The 19288-nt window shown below is 35.4% G+C and overlaps 1 protein-coding gene and 1 long non-coding RNA gene across 2 annotated transcripts in view; both read right to left on the reverse strand.

Moving 5' to 3' along the window:
• Window positions 1-1443: 1443 nt before the first annotated feature.
• Window positions 1444-10985, reverse strand: LOC120353780 (guanine nucleotide exchange factor for Rab-3A-like). The gene is made up of 4 exons (XM_039438588.1): window positions 10673-10985; window positions 9918-10109; window positions 6805-7009; window positions 1444-1622 (listed from the first exon to the last, which is right to left on the reverse strand). The coding sequence occupies exons 1-4, from the start codon at window positions 10778-10780 to the stop codon at window positions 1459-1461; spliced, it is 669 nt and encodes a 222-aa protein (XP_039294522.1). The 5' UTR covers window positions 10781-10985; the 3' UTR covers window positions 1444-1458.
• Window positions 10986-10990: 5 nt separating this feature from the next.
• The window catches only part of LOC120353781, a 69677-nt gene continuing 61379 nt past the window's right edge, over window positions 10991-19288 (reverse strand). Inside the window, exon 3 of the long non-coding RNA XR_005572582.1 lies at window positions 10991-11358. This is a non-coding gene — a long non-coding RNA (uncharacterized LOC120353781). The remainder of the gene's footprint in view (window positions 11359-19288) is intronic.

The following is a 19288-nucleotide window of genomic DNA, read 5'->3' on the forward strand; positions in this document are numbered from 1 at the left end:
AGGAATATTTTGTATCACAAAATTAATTGTCCACTGCTGTAGCAAAAAAGTCATTAAATATATTGCTTACTCTAATAGGATCAGTTGTATTCGTTTAATTGGTAATGAATAGTGTTCATGAGCATCAAATTAATAATTATCTATAAAATGAAATAATACTACCCTCTGAAATTAATAAATTAAATAGAATAAGAATACAAATTATAACTTCTAGTTTCGGTGATCACACCATCGTCAGGTTCTTCATTATTTTACTCATTTCAAAGTGTACTATAATTTTATTTTATAAGTACAAGAAAGAAGCTCTGAATTCATACAATCTAAGAAGATACGGTACTACTAATAGTTATAGCCTACATTCATGTACCGTTTTACTGTGACTGTTTTATGTACAGAAATTGTACTGTATACTACTAATTAACTTCAAATTCCAGCTACGGTACTGTATTCAAGTGTTGACAACATGAATAACATACTTGAAGATTCGAAAATCTACTTTGTGAAAATAGTTGAGGACTGAAAATCTTGTGAATTGAAGAACTACAAGACTTGACCTATTTCGGACTATGTGTTATCTAAATTTGGGAGAGGAATAGCACAAGGTTACCTTATTTTTCCTCTCCCTATAATTTTGATAATGTACTTATTGTATAAATAAATAAAGAATATTTGTATTCTTCTGTTGTATGAAATACTTGTCTACTAGATTATTTTATTGGGATCTGTGACGTTTCCGACATAGTTTCCCTTTTTGTGTAGTTGAGAAGTTGATATTGTGGTAATTATTCATATTGAATGAAAAAGACTAAGAAGTTGTCAAAAAACCACTGATTTATTGATAATTAGAAAGACCGGTTTCGGTTATTACACCATTGTCAATCTCTGATAAACTAAAAGGTTGTAGTTCTTTAGTTTATCAGAGATTGACAATGGTGTAATAACCGAAACCGGTCTTTCTAATTATCAATAAATCAGTGGTTTTTTGACAACTTCTTAGTCTTTTTCATTCAATATTTCCGACATAGCATTGTTATGTCTTAAGGCTAAGCGCACACCAGTTAGTCAAAACAGTACAAGACATGATAAGACACGTTCAGTCACAATACTTCACATAGTTGCTTATGAAGACATGTCTAATTGCAATGACTAATCAGTGTGAGTTGCGTCACAAGCAGTTATGTGAAGTATTGTGACTGAACGTGTCTTATCATGTCTTGTCTTGTCTTGACTAACTGGTGTGCGCATAGCCTAACCGTGATAGAACATACTTATTCATATGATAAGCCACATGCGGCGTTTTTTAGATGAGTCGGCAGGGCAGGAAGCTCCGTTTGGCTGGTTATCAACTGATTCCTGAACGCCAACCCAATGAGCTTTCTGCCCTGCCGACCCATCTGAAGAACGCCTCATGTGGGAACGCCATCTAGGAGCTCCCCTTTAGAATGCCCACATTGTCACCTAGGATCTTACCTCTAGCATATCCACGTTGTCACCGGTGTCAACCTGGCTTTGAGGAGCCTTCTGCTCTTTGGCTGGCGAATCGGGTGGGGAATTTTCCCTGCCATACTTCAAGTTGAAATGAGAAGGTGATCTACGATGCTGTTTACGGAAGAGACCGCTACCTGTTGCAACAAATCACAACTCATTCATATTTCATAAAAATAAAACGAGAAATTGAAATGTACAACTACTAGAATTCTTGATGTTAATAATATTGATCCATACAACCCACGTAGCTTACAAATAATATTCTATCATACCTTATCGCCCAAAAATTTCTACTTTTTCAAAATTTTAATACTCCACAAAGACAATTTATACTATATAGACTCCTTCCTCCTCCCTCACCCTACATTTAAGATCTCCGTCAATATATGTAGTACCCAGATTCAATAATTTCTATCCTATAATATTAAACGAGCAATTTCTGTTTATATGTTTGTATTTCACCGGATCTCAAAAACGGCTCTAACGATTCTCACGAAATTCAGAACAAATTAGGTTTATAATATAAAAATTCGATTGCACTAGGTCTCAAAACTCGCTGGGAAAACTCGCTGAATGACATTGAAAGGATAATTATTATTCATCCTTAGAAAAACAGCTGATAATAATTATTTTGTCGTCTGTTGATGATGGAAGTAAGTGAGCGAGTTCATGTGTGTGGGACTGTGTCAAAATTATGACTCAGCTGTTGAACTTTTGTAATCATTCAATCAGGTACTTAGTGCCAGTTGCAAAAAAGCCGGGTTATTTTTAATCCTGATTGATTCAAGTAGAACCATCTTTTTGAAATGGTCTTCTCTGATTTGGTTCACGTGAAATTAATCGGGATTAAAATTTAACCGGGCCTTTGTGAGGGAAGTTTTGCATTCCTCTGGGAATTATCCACAATTAACTGTGATTATATAGAAAATTTCTGTATGAACTATGAATATTATTATAATTTCTTCTTTCGTGATAAATTTTTTATGCTTTTGTACTCCAGAGCTCGGTCGCCGATATTGGTAAAAGATCCCTAATTCCCTACTTATTTAACAGACTTCATCCAAATATTCTTGACTACTCTGAGAAGGATGTAATGTTGTATCTCAATAATAACAGTACAATCAATTCATAAAACTACTAATATTACAAACGTGCACATAATTTAAGAAACGTCAAGTTAAAAAATGTCAGCATATGCTTTCATTAGAATTTTTCAATTTTTGCTGGCTGAACTTTTAAAATTTTCCTTTTATTATCACTGTCGCCTGCCTCAACGATAAAAATGTATTATTACTTGAGTGAAAAACAATTTTTCCCTTTTCCTTTTTATTTCATTACTTTCTAATAAATTTTCGTTATTTTCCCTTTTTTTTATTAATTCTCTATCAAAATTTGATAGAGCTAGTGCATCAGTTATCATGGTTTTAGCTCCTCAATATCAACTGCTATAGGAGGAACAACGTTAAAATCGTGTTTATGTTCCTCCCTTAGCACTTGATATTGAGGAGCTAAAAACCAGGATAACTGATGCAGTAGCTACAGTCCGACAAGACATCTTGCGAACAGTCTGGGATGAATTTGGCTACCGTCTAGATGTCGTCTGAGCCTCAAAAGGAGGGCACATAGAACACTTATAATACATCATCATAAACTTGATACTTCTGTGAGTAATTTGACGTAAAATTGGTTTGTGTAGACCTTTTTTTTAAATAAATATAACTGTTTAAAATTGGGTCATTTTTTTTGAAACACTTGGTATAAACTTGGTAGAAACACTCTTTAGATACATATATGAATAGATAAATAGACATCTTTCTTGAACCTTGATCATCTATATATGAAAGCGAAATGGCACTCACACACTGACTGACTGACTGACTGACTCACTCACTCACTCACTCACTCGCATAACTAAAAATCTACCGGACCAAAAACGTTCAAATTTGGTAGGTATGTTCAGTTGGCCCTTTAGAGGCGCACTAAGAAATCTTTTGGCAATATTTTAACTCTAAGGGTTGTTTCTAAGGGTTTAAAGTTCGTCTTTTAGCATGTATATTCTTATTCTCCCAATCTCTTATATTATAATTGAAATTTCCATATCATATGTTACTATAAAACTATAATCTAGATAGAGTACCTCTTCGAAACAGTTGTTAACTGGCAACTAAATTAATAATTTTGTCAGGTTGGCATTAAAGTTGAGTTGACTTTGTTAGGTTGGCACCAAGTTGAAGATTTAAATGCATTTATCGCGGAAAAATTTAATTTACTGCTACTTCAATCCTGGGAATATTATATTACTAGCCGTCAGGCTCGCTTCGCTCGCCATATCCGTTTAGTCTGGACCCCCGACTGGATTGTCCTAACATATGATAAAAATGCTCAAATGAAAAATGCAGGCGAGCGAAGCGAGCCTGCTGATCTCATTCTTGGACGATCCAGTCGGGGGTCCAGGGGGCGGAGCCCCCTGGCTAGACGGATATGGCGAGCGAAGCGAGCCTGACGGCTAGTAGGTATATAAATGCACAAGATCACGTCCAAAAAGACAGTGTGATCTTTCACAGTGAATATATTGGTAACGCACAGGCAGGCCGTTTCAGACGGCTGCTTGAACGGCGTCTTTTGAAAGATGTAGCCTATCTCTCAATTTTAATCAATTTTTCCATTTCAAACCGGCGTATTGTAAGGTCCACACCATAATGACAGTCTTTAATCAACATTGGTGTTGCTATCCTTGTCTATCTATCATAACTAATATGTTTATGTTCCACATTTCAATTAACATTGATGTTGCTATCCTTGTCTATCTATCATAACTAATATGTTTATGTTCCACATTTCAATTAACATTGGTGTTGCTATCCTTGTCTATCTATCATAACTAATATGTTTATGTTCCACATTTCAATTAACATTGGTGTTGCTATCCTTGTCTATCTATCATAGCTAATATGTTTATGTTCTACATTTAAATTAACATTGGTGTTGCTATCCTTGTCTATCTATCATAACTAATATGTTTACGTTCCACATTTCAATAATTGCTCATGGTCCACGTAGTTGTTTTTCGTGTTATTCTGATACTTTCTCATACTGTTGTGTCATTCATACACTCACCCCAACAACACAGTAGGCTAATAAACAACTATTTCCTACAGTTACCTTGAAAAGTGGCCATTGCTGCACTGATTACAGAACGCAAAGAATCACTTTTCCGCTCTAGTGCGGGAAAATTTTTTTCTGCTCTCCAGATTTGCAACATGGCAACGCAAAATACTCAGTAGGTTATATGGAGCAACAGTGCAGCAAAATCAAAATGAAGTTGGTAACAGTGACTGGGCTGCTATAGTGAGCAGAGGTGCGCGTCATAATAATAACGAAGGACAACGAGGACGTTATTAATTATATAATAGGTGTGTTTATAATCCTATTATATAGGATTAGGTGTGTTGACTCTTCCATCACTATATGTGTATGTGTGTTTGATTTACATGAGGAAGAATGTGGGCAATATGTTAAAATAGTGATGTACATAATTATTCTACTAGACACAGGGAGGACGTGAGAGTAGATTCACACCGTTATACTGGCACTCAGAGAAACTGGCAATTTACTTCTATAAAACTGTTCAATAACTTCCTCTAGAGACTAGGCATCTAGAAATCGAAGAATTTAAAGATCTATCAAAGCTATTCTTCTACAAAAATGCCTCTATTCAGTTGAGGAATTCTTTGCATAGCCTTAATACAATATTTGTTAAGTAGCACGCCTTCAATACTTACCTATAATTAAAAGTGTTTTATGACTTTAGACATATTGATTGGTGTAAATGTTTGTTTGACGATTGTTTTAACATGTGAAAGTGTTTCTGACAATAAAAGTGATTTGATTTGATTTGATTTGATTTATATTATAACCAAGGACAGCAACAGCACAGTGCCACCCACACACCACACAGCAGCCTCTTCATTCAAACACTACTACACTATTCAATTTGACAATAAATTAAGGTTTTCATTAATAATAAAATTACACAGAAAATCATTTGATGGATTTCAGGCAATTTTACCCATAATTACCCACTTTTCATATTCAATGGTAACTGTAGGAAAAATTTAATGTGAAATACGTGCGCAAAGTTCCTCTGCTGCACTCAACAAACGTTTCTTTCGGTGCAGCAAACTGTTACTTTGCACATTAGTTGCACAAATAACTATTTCCTCTACCTACTGTCTAAAGTACTTACTTTACTCCCTGGAACATAATACTAAGTGTCACTTTTTCGCTCTCGGTACTAAAAAACAGAAGAACTTCCTAGGGAGGAAAAGTAACTCCATTTAAATAGATTGGGAAGCATCTCTATTTTAAAAAGGTACATTTGAAATAGGTTAGAAGGTCTAAGCTCAGATGAGGAAGCATATAGAGTAGTCATTAAACCAACTAAATTCAATACCTCAACCAGACATTTGATCAATATATGAAATTTATTACAAACTTCAGTATTAAGGTGCTTACAGACTTTCGCTCTGCTCCGCAACCGAACGTCACTCCAGCAGAGCGATTGATGATCGACCGGGGAGCAACAGTGGTTCGACCGGGGAACGCGAGAAGATCTAACATCTTCCGTAACGTTCATGATGGGTGCGTGGGCGGCGCGACTGTGGTTCGATGGAGGAACGAGGGCGGTACGAGGGAGGAGCGTGCTCGGTGCGGGTTGGAAGAGCGTATATATGTACGCAGCTTTAAATTACAAACTTCATATCACTATATATACTAAAAAAATGTATAATTTTTTTTTTATTCCATGATATTCGAAATACCAGCCAACGAATATTCCTCATTAACTAATCAAATTTGAAACGGGAACTTCATCATAGCTGTAGTTGTGGCGGCCATTGTTGTTACAACTTTTGACGACAATAGCGCATAGCGCTGTCAGCGGAGAACTGTGATTACAAGCCAGCTGTTTCTGTTCACTTTATAGATTATGTTGTAACACATTGTTTGGTCACGTACGTTTTTAAAAATTATTTTATTTGCAGTTTTTATAAAAATGTAGGTGCAGGAAAAATGTTGTGTATATCACGAGTGAAAAATGTCATTTTTTTCTCCCTCAGGAAAATTGTTGCCCTCGGCTTCGCCTCGGGCTTCAAACTTTTCCCTCAGGGAGAAAAAACAGTACTTTTCACTCTAGATATACAAATAACTATTTTCAAATAAGTATAACTGTTGGGTCATTCTTTTTGATACACCCGGTATTGTTTTGACACCTCTGTACTTGAAGAACATGAAATCTGATTTGAGATGTAGGCCTACCGTTACCACCGTGATCCTCCTTGGACTTGGGATCAATCTGTGGATGCAGATGCGGGTTGGGTCGACTGGGCGTGGAGGTGAGCACCAGGGTCTTGAGGGCGGCCACCTCAGCGGTCAACACATCGATCTGCATGTGACTCTCCTTGAGGGCCTTCTCGGCCGCTGCCTGAGCTACGTTTGCCTCCCTAACCATGTTGTGTGCTTCCTAAAATCAATCAATCAATCAATCAATCAATCAATCAACCAATCACTCAATCAATCGATCAATCACTCAATCAATCAATCAATCAATTACTCTTATTTGAATTGGTTTCAAGTTAATAATAACGACTGAGTCACTGTCGATGTTGGTAGAGCCATTCCATAATGAAATAAAAACACACATATATAGTCAAATTCTACAGTTTAATTTGGTACAGGACCACACAGGTTTTATTTCGTGACCACACAGGTTACATTTTCAATTTTTACCTTTCCTTGCCCTATTACCATAGGTAAGGAAAGTATTTGCTTTCCGAAAAAAATTAAGGTACCCCAATTTCTAAATTTCTATACGTTTCAAGGTCCCCTGAATCCAAAAAAGTGTGTGTGGTGTGTGTGTGTGTGTGTGTGTGTGTGTGTGTGTGTGTGTGTGTGTGTGTGTGTGTGTGTGTGTGTGTGTGTGTGTGATGATTCAATAAAAACAATTCGAAGAAAGTTCAACAATATTTACATGACGGCTATTTACAAAACTGAAGTACACAACAATAAGAGTAGTGAAGATTATCAAACTCAACTATTCGAAGTTCTGTTTGGATATTACATATGCATGTAGTAATCTATGAGTAAAGCTATGTAAATTTGGCGTAATATTAATATATGTATTAATATAAGAGTACTTGACAGATTTTGTCTATAATTCATACGATTTGTATGTAAAGGAGGATTTTTTAAGGGCTCCGTTTGTCTATTATAGACTTATTTTACATCTTCCACTTTGAAATTAAATTTTCTACAAGTTCTGTGAGAAATATCTGGTGTTTATTGTACATCTAACATAGTAAATCTGCTTCAAACCTTAGAGGAACTTGTTTTTCGGGACCAAGTTTCGCTTATTTCGTCACATATATTAAAAATTACTTTAGGTACAGGTCTGGAAACGGTTTTATTCAATTTTTCAGCGCATTTTGCATAAAGTACGCTAAAAAGTACATCTTAATTAACTGCCAACAAATACCCGTAGGGCTTCGTTTCAGCAGGGGAACTGAAATTCAAATGAAATCTTTCAACCTGTATAACTTGGGACCCAAGTTAATTGGATTTTTTTTTCTTCTTTTGATGTGAGGAATCACGCCCTGACTTAGGGACACCTTTTTTCAGAACACTCTATATATGTGATATGGTTTGTAGAATTTATTCTATGACTGGCCTATATGTCAAGTTGTGACATCATGTAGGCATGATACATTATCTTATACATTATATTCTGTTCTATTCCATTTATACATGTTTCAGCACCTTTGGTGTCATCTGCAGTGTGATAATTTATTAAGGTGCGTATGCGTACAGATATACGCGCCACGAACATGAGCAATTCACTTTTAATCAGCTGATGCCAAGCTTTTTATATCTGTATCTTACCGTTTCTGTAAAAATACAGATATAATCAGCTGATTAAAAGTGAATTGCTCATGTTCGCGGCGCGTATATCTGTACGCACCTTCAAAAACGTGTTGATCCAAGACGTTTTGAATTTTCACACTAAAGATAACACCAAAGGTGTAGGAAAATGTGGAACTTTTCAATAGATTCCTGATATTATTGGATAGTAATATACTAAGTTAGTGTTTCATTATTGTCAATTTTATACTTATATTAGTTTAAAGATGAAAATAAACTGGAAGTTGCATTTGTTCAAATGTTAATTAATGAATAATTATTATTAAACGAGGCAATCCCAATTAAATGCTAGAATAGAATATATGTTTATTCCTTCAAGTATAACATCTATACAATCGGAAACGTCGCATAAAATTGCAATAGTAAAACATATAACAGACAATCAATAACAATGACATAATATACAATTTAAATATTCAACTCATGAATAGTTATTTGTGCAACTAGTGCGCAAAGTGACAGTTTGCTGCACCGAAAGAAACGTTTACGCCCGAGCCGTAGGCGAGGGCGGAATGGTTTCTTGAGTGCAGCAGAGGAACTTTGCGCACGTATTTCACATTAAGTTTTTCCTACAGTTACCATTGAATATGAAAAGTGGGTAATTATGGGTAAAATTGCCTGAAATCCATCAAATGTTTTTCTGTGTAATTTTATTATTGATAAAAACCTTAATCCTAAAATCCTAAAGTCCTCGTTGTCCTTGGTTATAATATATAATGAATAATAATTAGCGCGTTGTGCTTGGTTGCACCTCTGCTCACTATAGCAGCCACAGCAGTCACTGTAACCAACTTCATTTTGATTTTGCTGCACTGTTGCTCCATATAACCTACTAAGTATTTTGCGTTGCCATGTTGCAAATCTGGAGTGCAGAAAAAATTTCCCGCACTAGAGCGGAAAAGTGATTCTTTGCGTTCTGTAATCAGTGCAGCAATGGCCACTTTTCAACGTAACTGTAGGAAAAGTTTATTTACAGTTTACTTATATAAAATTGCATTCAAACTTGATCAGAAGTAGCTACTAATAGATACCGTACATCACTCATGTTTAGGAATTCAGTCAATGAGTAAAGCGGATTTTCTGTCTAAAGTGTTTTCATTTGAAGTTAAAACTGAGCAACAGATTAAATGCTGTAAATCACCCCGAAGACGGTAAACTGTCTACTGTAACTGTAAATATATGCAGTAGCAAACGTCTTCGGGGTGATCTACATAATTTAATTGGGGATTTTGATTAATAATAATTATTATTATTATATGAATTTATTAATAATATAACAACTGGTGCAGTCATTTGGATAGAATGCAACCTGGAAGAATGCCCCTTAAAGTCCAAAACTATAGACCTACTGGAAAAAGAGATTTAGGGAGGCCAAGAAAGAGATGGGTACCGGAACAGGTTAATCAATAAACCTAATCCCTGTAGTGAAGATGATGATGATATTAATTTATTACCTGGAAGAGACTAGCGGTCAACTCTTCGAGTTCGGCTTCCACCTCGTTCCTGATCCTGCTGAGTCTGGTCACCTCCTCATCCTTCAGCTTCAGTTTGTGATGAGCTCTCCTCAGTTCGTCCTGGAGTCGCGCATGCGCAGACTCTGCCATGCGGTCCCAGCTAGAGGCTGCACTCTCCACGCCACTGTCCAACTATGATCACAATCACAACCATTAGAAACAAAATTTGTGAATACTGTATATTAGTGATAACTCATTGGTTGTTATCTTAGTAATCCAGGCAATGAATGCTCAAAAAAGGGTATAGAGGGAAAATTTTGGAAGACAATTTTTGACCCCGTAGTACTGTTAAGGGTAGTAAGGAGGTGAACATATCAAAAGTTCCCATCCCTACCCCAGGTGCTAAGGGGGAGGTTCAAAGATACGATTTTTTGGTTTCTCGCATATAACTCGAAAACTATGTATTTTACGAACAAGACGCTTCTATACAAAATTGAAGCTTACACAATTTCCTACAATCTCACAATTTTTTTATATCTATTGTGATTACTGATAGCAGTATAGATAGGTAATTGATTATCTTTATTTCAGCATCTGTCAATTGTCTTTATAGCAATAAATTAATTAGCAATAATTATATTAAATTGGAAATTTGAATTTGAAGTACGGTAACTAATTGTAGCTAAAGCCATCGTTAGAAAGAAATACAATTTCAATAAGTTACAATTTTCATAAATTATGTTCAATTAACTTACCGGTAAATGATCGAATCCTTCATTGTTCTGTCTACCACCCGGGAGCAGCAAGTCATCAATATCCTCATCAGGGTCAGACCTGGATCTGCCACTGCAGAAACCGTTCATCGAGCTTTTGGACCTCCTCAGTTCAGAGTCCCTCTCAAACCTTCCTCCAGCATCTGACAGAGACTCCAGTGAAGACGCTTTTGCCAGATGTGGTCCGTTGGAACACTTGGCGACAACTCCAAGACCTTGGAGGAGTCCAGAACTACCTTGTGTTACTCCAAAACTTGAAGGGTTTTGATCACCAGTTCCTTGTGTTACTCCAAAACTTGAACTGAGTTTAGTGCAGCTCCTTTCTGATTCTGAACTACAGTTATTAGGACTACGTTTACCATTGACAACCTCTCTTCCCCTACCAGAATCTACAAACTTCTCTTGTTGGGAACAGTCTTCACTACTGTAACCATTCTCTTGGTGCACATGTACTTCCACTGTTTGTTTCGATGTATCACAGACATTGTTTTCGATTTCGCTGGTTTCAACCATTTTTGTGACTAGTTGAGGTTTTGATAGTGATTCCCCATTCAATGTTGCAGATTGCTGATTTCTGGTAGAGTTGGAGACGAAGTTGAGTTTCTTGGGTGACAGACTCAAAGGTTCTGTTGATTTCATCGCTCTTCAGCCATTGACAGTAGTGAGACCTGTAACAAACGAAATGATATGTTATCCATAATAATTCTCTCATTCATGTTTTACTTTACTTGCCCTAATACCATAGGTAAGGAAAGTATTGCTTTCCGAAAAAAATTAAGGTACCCCAATTTCTATACGTTTCAAGGTCCCCTGAGTCCAAAAAAGTGTTTTTTAGGTATTGGTCTGTATGTGTGTGTATGAGTGTATGTGCGTCTGTGTACACGATATCTTATCTCCCAATTAACGGAATGACTAAGGATCTGACACGAACAATTTCGATCAAGATGGCGGCGAAAATGTTGTCAAAAACAGGGTTTTTCACGATTTTCTCGAAAACGGCTTCAACGATTTTGATGAAAGTTATACCTGAAATAGTCATTGATAAGCCTATCAACTGCTACAAGTCCCATATCTGTAAAAATTTCAGGAGTTCCGCCCCATCTATGCAAAGTTTGATTTTAGATTCTCAATTATCAGGCTTCAGATACAATTTAAACAAAAAATTTTGAGTGGAGAAGATACAGCTTGAGAATCTCTACAACAAATGTTTAGTAACATTTTCACCTAAAATTAAAAATAAGCTCGAAATTCGTGAAAATGTGATCATCCAATTGCAAACTGTTGGCAACTGTTGATTTTATTAATCACTATGAAGAGAAAGCACACCTCGTGTATCTTCAGCGTTATTGCCCTGTCACCAGCTGGCTCAAATCTTTGAATAGTAGACTTGAGATGCGCGGGAACACTAGCGTCAGGTGATCAATTCTCATAACGGCAAGAAAAGTTGTGTGAGTGCGCCACAACAGATTTTTTTAATATAATTTCATGAGTCTAGATTAGGAAGGAAGCCTAACCTACTTTTTAAACAGTGTTATCACCTGAATCTGGAAGAAAAAATAACACAGGGCCAGCCTTAGTATTTTATCTACCAATGTTCTGACTTCAGTGTTGTTCGCCACACAAATAAATAAATAATACTGCATTGAATATTCAGTCATATTGTATTCGAAAGATGCCGGCAATATCGATCATTTCACTTTGCACAGATGGAAATTGCTGAGATATCACAATTATTCAAAAGCTAATGAATTAATAATCATTAATAAACGAAAATCCAAATTAAATGCTGTAATTCACCCCGAAGACTTCTGCTACAGCAAATATTGAAAACAGGGTAAACAGCAAGATGGAAATTCGATGAGCACTACGTCAGCCCGGGCTGACAAACAATTTTTGAATAGTAGCGCTCATCGAATTTCCATCTAGCTGTTTACCCTGTTGTCAATATTTGCAGTAGCAGAAGTCTTCGGGGTGAATTACAGCATTTAATTTGGATTTTCGTTCAATAATAATTTCACTTTGTGTTTAGGTGCGTACAGATATACGCGCCGCGAACATGAGCAATTCATTTTTAATCAGCTGACTATATCTGTATTTTTACAGAAAAGGTAAGATACAGATATAAAAAGCTTGGCATCAGCTGATTAAAAGTGAATTGCTCATGTTCGCGGTGCATATATCTGTACGCACCTTTTGTTTCACTGAATTAGCTACTGAAATGATATCATCACGGAGAAAATATAGCATAAATAAAGATATCCCATGGTATATGGCTTTCATGTTCCTAATTAATTCACTGTCAACTAAAGCTGATAGTCCAGGTAGTTCTTTCTCGTGAAGCTATTCACGTATGGTTGTGGGCTGTGAGCAGCATATACTACGATGTATATAGGTATGATATATGCTCCCAGCATACTGGTATGCTATAGGCTGTGAGCAGCATATACTACGATGTATATAGGTATAATATATGCTCCCAGCATACCGGTACATGTAAAGTACCTACCTGACAAGGATAGAGAAACAGGTTGAAGTATCCTAGACTGAGATGGTGATAGTAAATACACCTTGGCACTCCAGGAATGCACTACGTTGTCACGTTTAGTTAATAAAAGTTGAGGAAAGATACTACTATATCTATTTATACTGACTGATATACTGTATTCTTTCGATGTTCTATAACTATGTATAGAGAATATTTACAGAAAGACTTGATACTGTGCTTATAACTATGTATACAGACTGAAAGACTGGGTAAAATTGAGGACTATAACTATTTATAATCACTGAAAGACTGTTAATACTCTCGCTTTTATTCAATGCCATGCTGTTTGTTTCATAGAACAAAAAACATGAATGTTTATAAAGTGCGCATTACAATCAATTCCTTTGTTCAATAGGTTGTTACGTTCCAACAAAGATAGAGTATATTCGAAATGTATTTTTGTCTGAGGTAACAGTCAGTGCGGTTTGGTGTTTCAAGCTTATTTTACTGCTATAGTGAGGTCCACGTTATAATGACAGTGGAGAGAGAAAGGAGAACAGTGTTGCCGATTCTCTGCCTTGCCACTGTCTTCTACAGAGGCTACTAGGTATCAGCATAGAGCAATACAGTAAAGAAAACTATATTATTATCTAATGATTGTTTCTATATCTTATTTACTTATGATTATTTCTTTCATCTCTGGTATCAGTTACTGATACTGGGATATCTGATGTATAGTAACTGTTCATCCTTGTTTAATATAATCAATTTTATTTAATTCGTCAGGAGAATATATTTTTCAATGATTAAATATGATAAATTTTCATAATTTAGATAAAATATTTTGTTACCTGATTATATTTGTTATGATAACTCGAGCTTACGCACAGGCCTTTGTTGCCTATGTAAGCTCTTCCTATCTGATACAAGAATTTTAAAATTGTGATAGCTCAAGAGTTTTATTGTTTAGTATAGTTCTATATTTTGTTGTTTGTTTTTAGTAAGTATATTATATCGTTTCTTGAATTGTATAAACTTTATTGCTCAAGATTCTATGTAACTGCTTGAATTGTATTCAGAAGGAAAAAATAAATTGAATTGAATTGAATATTTTGACATAGTTAAGAAACGATCACTATGTCAAAATATTCAATTCAATTCAATTATTTTTTCCTTCTGAATACAATTCAAAGCAGTTACATAGAATCTTGAGCAATAAAGTTTATACAATTCAAGAAACGATATAATATACTCAATAAAAACAAACAACAAAATATAGAACTATACTAAACAATAAAACTCTTGAGCTATCACAATTTTAAAATTCTTGTATCAGATAGGAAAGAGCTTACATAGGCAACAAAGGCCTGTGCGTAAGCTCGAGTTATCATAACAAAATATAATCAAGTAACAAAATATTTTATCTCAATTATAAACATTTATCATATTTGATCATTGAAAAATATATTCTCCTGACGAATTAAATAGAATTGATTATATTATCAAGGATGAACAGTTACTATACATCAGATATCCCAGTATCAGTAACTGATACCAGAGATGAAAGAAATAATCATAAGTAAATAAGATATAGAAACAATCATTAGATAATAATATAGTTTTCTTTACTGTATTGCTCTATGCTGATACCTAGTAGCCTCTGTAGAAGACAGTGGCAAGGCAGAGAATCGGCAACACTGTTCTCCTTTCTCTCTCCACTGCCATTAAAACGTGGACCTCACTATAGCAGTAAAATAAGCTTGAAACACCAAACTCGCAACTGACTGTTACCTCAGACAAAAATACATTTCGAATATACTCTATCTTTGTTGGAACGTAACAACCTATTAAACAAAGGAATTGATTGTAATGCGCACTTTATAAACATTCATGTTTTTTGTTCTATGAAACAAACAGCATGCCATTGAATAAAAGCGAGAGTATTAACAGTCTTTCAGTGATTATAAATAGTTATAGTCCTCAATTTTACCCAGTCTTTCAGTCTGTATACATAGTTATAAAGCACAGTATCAAGTCTTTCTGTAAATATTCTCTATACATAGTTATAGAACATCGAAAGAATACAGTATATCAGTCAGTATAAATAGATATAGTAGTATCTATCCTCAACTTTTATTAACTAAACGTGACAACGTAGTGCATTCCTGGAGTGCCAAGGTGTATTTACTATCACCATCTCAGTCTAGGATACTTCAACCTGTTTCTCTATCCTTGTCAGGTAGGTACTTTACATGTACCGGTATGCTGGGAGCATATATTATACCTATATACATCGTAGTATATGCTGCTCACAGCCTATAGCATACCAGTATGCTGGGAGCATATATCATACCTATATACATCGTAGTATATGCTCACAGTCACAACCATACATAAAAAACTGTGTTGAACTTGAGGCATATAACTGTATCTATCCACTGAATGTAACCATATAAATAAAGCATAGAGTAGTGTTGGACTTGAAGCGTATCTTCATAGTGAGGTCCACGTTATAATGGCAGTGGAGGAAGATAGGAGAACAACGTTGCCGATTCTCTGCCTTCCACTGCCTTCTATAGAGGATAACTGATACCGGAATATCTGATAATATCAACTGTTCATACTGGTTAAAAATAATAAATGATATTGTTATAGCCAATAAAAAATATTTTTCAATGATCAAACAATACATTTTGATAATTTAAACTAAAACTTTTGCTATTTAATTATATCTATATATAAAAAAGCGAAATGGCACTGACTGACTGACTGACTGACTCACTCACTCACTCGCAGAACTAAAAATCTACCGGACTAAAAACGTTCAAATTTGGTAGGTATGTTCAGTTGGCCCTTTAGAGGCGCACTAAGAAATCTTTTGGCAATATTTTAACTCTAAGGGTTGTTTTAAGGGTTTAAAGTTCGTCTTTTAGCATGTATTTCGTTCTTCTCCCAATCTCTTAATTATAATTGAAATTTCCATATCATATGTTACTATAGAACTATAATTGATTGGGCGCTGCTACTTCAATCCTGGGAATATTATATTTCTAGCCGTCAGGCTCGCTTCGCTCGCCATATCCGTTTAGCCGGACGTTTAGTCTGGACCCCAGACTGACATATGATAAAAATGCTCAAATGAAAATGCAGGCGAGCGAAGCGAGCCTGCTGATCTCATTCTTGGACGATCCAGTCGGGGGTCCAGGGGGCGGAGCCCCCTGGCTAGACGGATATGGCGAGCGAAGCGAGCCTGACGGCTAGTTATTCTATATTGCTAAAAACGAACCACGTTTACTTGTAGATATGGTTACATTTACCATAATGTGTTCCATTCGGGGTTTAAACGAACAGCTGACATTTCTCCGTTTATCTGCATACGATCCTAAAGCTCTCTGGCTGAACTGTACATATGTATGCATTGGGTATATATTTAGATAAGTACATATATATGAGTGGCTGGAAGTAACCGGTTTGTGTGGCCATTTAAACGCATGGTTCGATCAGTGGCTTGAACGGAGAATGGAGTTGTATAAATTCTATCTTGGAAGAAAGTGCAAGGAATAACTTTTTCGCCACACTGCACAGAAAGCAGCTGTTTTCCAGTCCCTATGTAGATCTGAAAGACCTTGTTAGCAGACGACTCTCGTCTGACGTCAGAAAAGGGTTTCTTTCCGGCCTAGACCGGAAAACGTACTCTTTTTAGCCGCTAACATGGAAGTCCATAGTTAATAAGTCATCTGCTAGATCGGGCGAGTGTCAACATTCTTCATCTGAAGTTGCAATTATTTCAGTTCGAGTTTCGAATCAAACTAATTCAGCATTTGCTTTGCAACCATTTTTATTCAATTATTTATTGTTGATTAGTGCATTCCGAATTTTCAAAAATGCTTGAAGATGATGACGCCTGTGATATTCCAAGTGAAGTTTTAAAAGAATTGGAAATCCTGACTGCAAATCTTCTACCACTAAAATCAAGAGATAGGTACGATAACTTAATGAGTATTCTGTATTTTGTATTCTTTATTCATTTTGTCAGCAATACCTGTAGTGTGGCGAAAAATATCATTTGCACCACAGGCAAAAATGTTTTTCCGGCTCTCAATCTTTTCTAGTCCTCGGCCTACGGCCTCGGAAAAATCTCATTTTCTGCTCTAGGTGCGAAATATACTATTATACAGGGTGATTCATAATTATGGTAAAATAATTTGATACGTGATAGTAGAGGTAAAAATAAGAAAAAAAGTTCCTATAAACATATATCCATAAACGCTTCATTAGCGAGCTATACAGAGTGAAAGATTTCGCCCGGAATTCAGTTCCTCTGGTGAAATACACTGATGCTGAATTGTTTGGGGACTGGTTTTTGGAAAACTTATGCTGGATTCATATGGAGAAATATCTGAAAAATTGAATAAAACTAGTCTGGAAGCTGTAGTGTGAGTAGTTTTTGAGAAAAAAGTTGAAATATGCAAAAAATCCAAGTAGAAAAACACAGACTTCTACGTTTGATGCCCAATAACTTTCTTTAATGACCAGTAAACAAATAATTTTTCGCAATAAAAATTGTAGAGAATTCAATTCTGAAAAAAAATTATGTAAGCTGTGTAAACTAAATTTAAATAAAAGTTGGATAAAATGTATTCTTATGTAGTACATTACACCACAAAATTTGCTGTTTTATGAGGAGAGAACTAATAACTCATAGGTTGTAGCTGATTGCAAATAGAACATTGATTTTAAGAACAGCTGTTCCAAAACAGCTGATTTATTTTGTTTTAAATAAAAAAAATATTTAAAAGAAATTATCAGCTGAAAATTATTTTCAGAAATATTTTAGCTCACTGTTGAACAAAAAAAACAACTGTAAGTTAGGCCTACTGTAGCCGCGCTGTGTTTTTAGTTTAACCTATTGACCAGTTATTTGTAACCATTTCACTTTGCTTTTGTGTTAAGTGTTAACTTTTTAAAAAATGGCAGGTAATTTTGGACATTATTCATACTCTGAATTAGCTGACATGCAGTTAATGTATGGAATGGGACTACTGTAATAATACTGAAGCAAGACGTTTGTATCAAGAGAACTTTCCTAACCGAGTATGTCCAAGTTCAAGGTTTTTTGCCACTATTCATCAACGTCTGTCTGAAACAGATTCTTTGATATCCAAAGAGCACATGTATGCAGGCAGACCCCGATCTACTATGACTGTTGAGTTAGAAGAACAAGTTCTCAATGAAATTTATGAACATCCCGAGAAGAACACGAGAGAATTGTCAGTGCAGTTTAATGTCAATCAATCTATTATTTGGAGGATACTAAAAGAGCAACAATCACATCCATACCACCTCCAGAAAGCTCATACTCTATTGCCACGAGACTGTATTCCCCATGCTGGTATTTGCCAATAGTTTTTAGTAAAACTTGTTTACCAAAACTTTTTAACAACCGTTTTATTTACCGACGAGGCACACTTTACAAGAAAGTTATCGTTCACGTCCACAACTAACATATTTGGGCAGCTGAGAATCCTCATGCCATCAATCCTAATCTTCCACAACATCAGTTTTCAGTAAACATTTGGGCATAGGAATCATAGGAGATCATCTACTTCTGTTCGAGCTTCCTCCCAGGCTTAATGGCATAATCTACTAGTCTTTTGGTATAAGTTTAATGTCATTAAGATATGCTACTTTCATATAAAAAAAACTTTTCATAAAAAACCGAATATTTTATTTGCAATCAGCTACAACCTTATGAGTTATTAGTTCTCTCCTCATAAAACAGCAAATTTTTGTGGTGTAATGTACTACATAAGAATACATTTTATCCAACTTTTATTCAAATTTAGTTTACATAGCTTACATAATTCTTTTCAGAATTAAATTCTCTACAATTTTTATCGCGAAAAATTATTTGTTTACTGGTCATTAAAGAAAGTTATTGGGCATCAAACGTAGAAGTCTGTGTTTTTCTACTTGAATTTTTTGCATATTTCAACTTTTTTCACATAAACTACTCACACTACAGCTTCCAGACTAGTTTTATTCAATTTTTCAGATATTTTTCCATATGAATCTAGCATAAGTTTTTTAAAAACTAGTCCCCAAACAATTCA

The sequence above is a fragment of the Nilaparvata lugens genome, chromosome 12 (assembly GCF_014356525.2).
Source record: "Nilaparvata lugens isolate BPH chromosome 12, ASM1435652v1, whole genome shotgun sequence".
NCBI lineage: Eukaryota > Metazoa > Arthropoda > Insecta > Hemiptera > Delphacidae > Nilaparvata > Nilaparvata lugens.

Bases quoted from the DNA above. Each gene is read 5' to 3' on its own strand.
- LOC120353780 (XM_039438588.1), bottom strand. From the start codon at position 10,780: ATGAACGGTTTCTGCAGTGGCAGATCCAGGTCTGACCCTGATGAGGAT. The intron at 7,010-9,917 runs GTAATAAATTAA...GATTGATTTTAG, and splicing joins TGACCGCTAGTCTCTTCCAG to GAAGCACACAACATGGTTAG. The intron at 1,623-6,804 runs GTAGGCCTACAT...TTGTTGCAACAG, and splicing joins GGAGGATCACGGTGGTAACG to GTAGCGGTCTCTTCCGTAAA.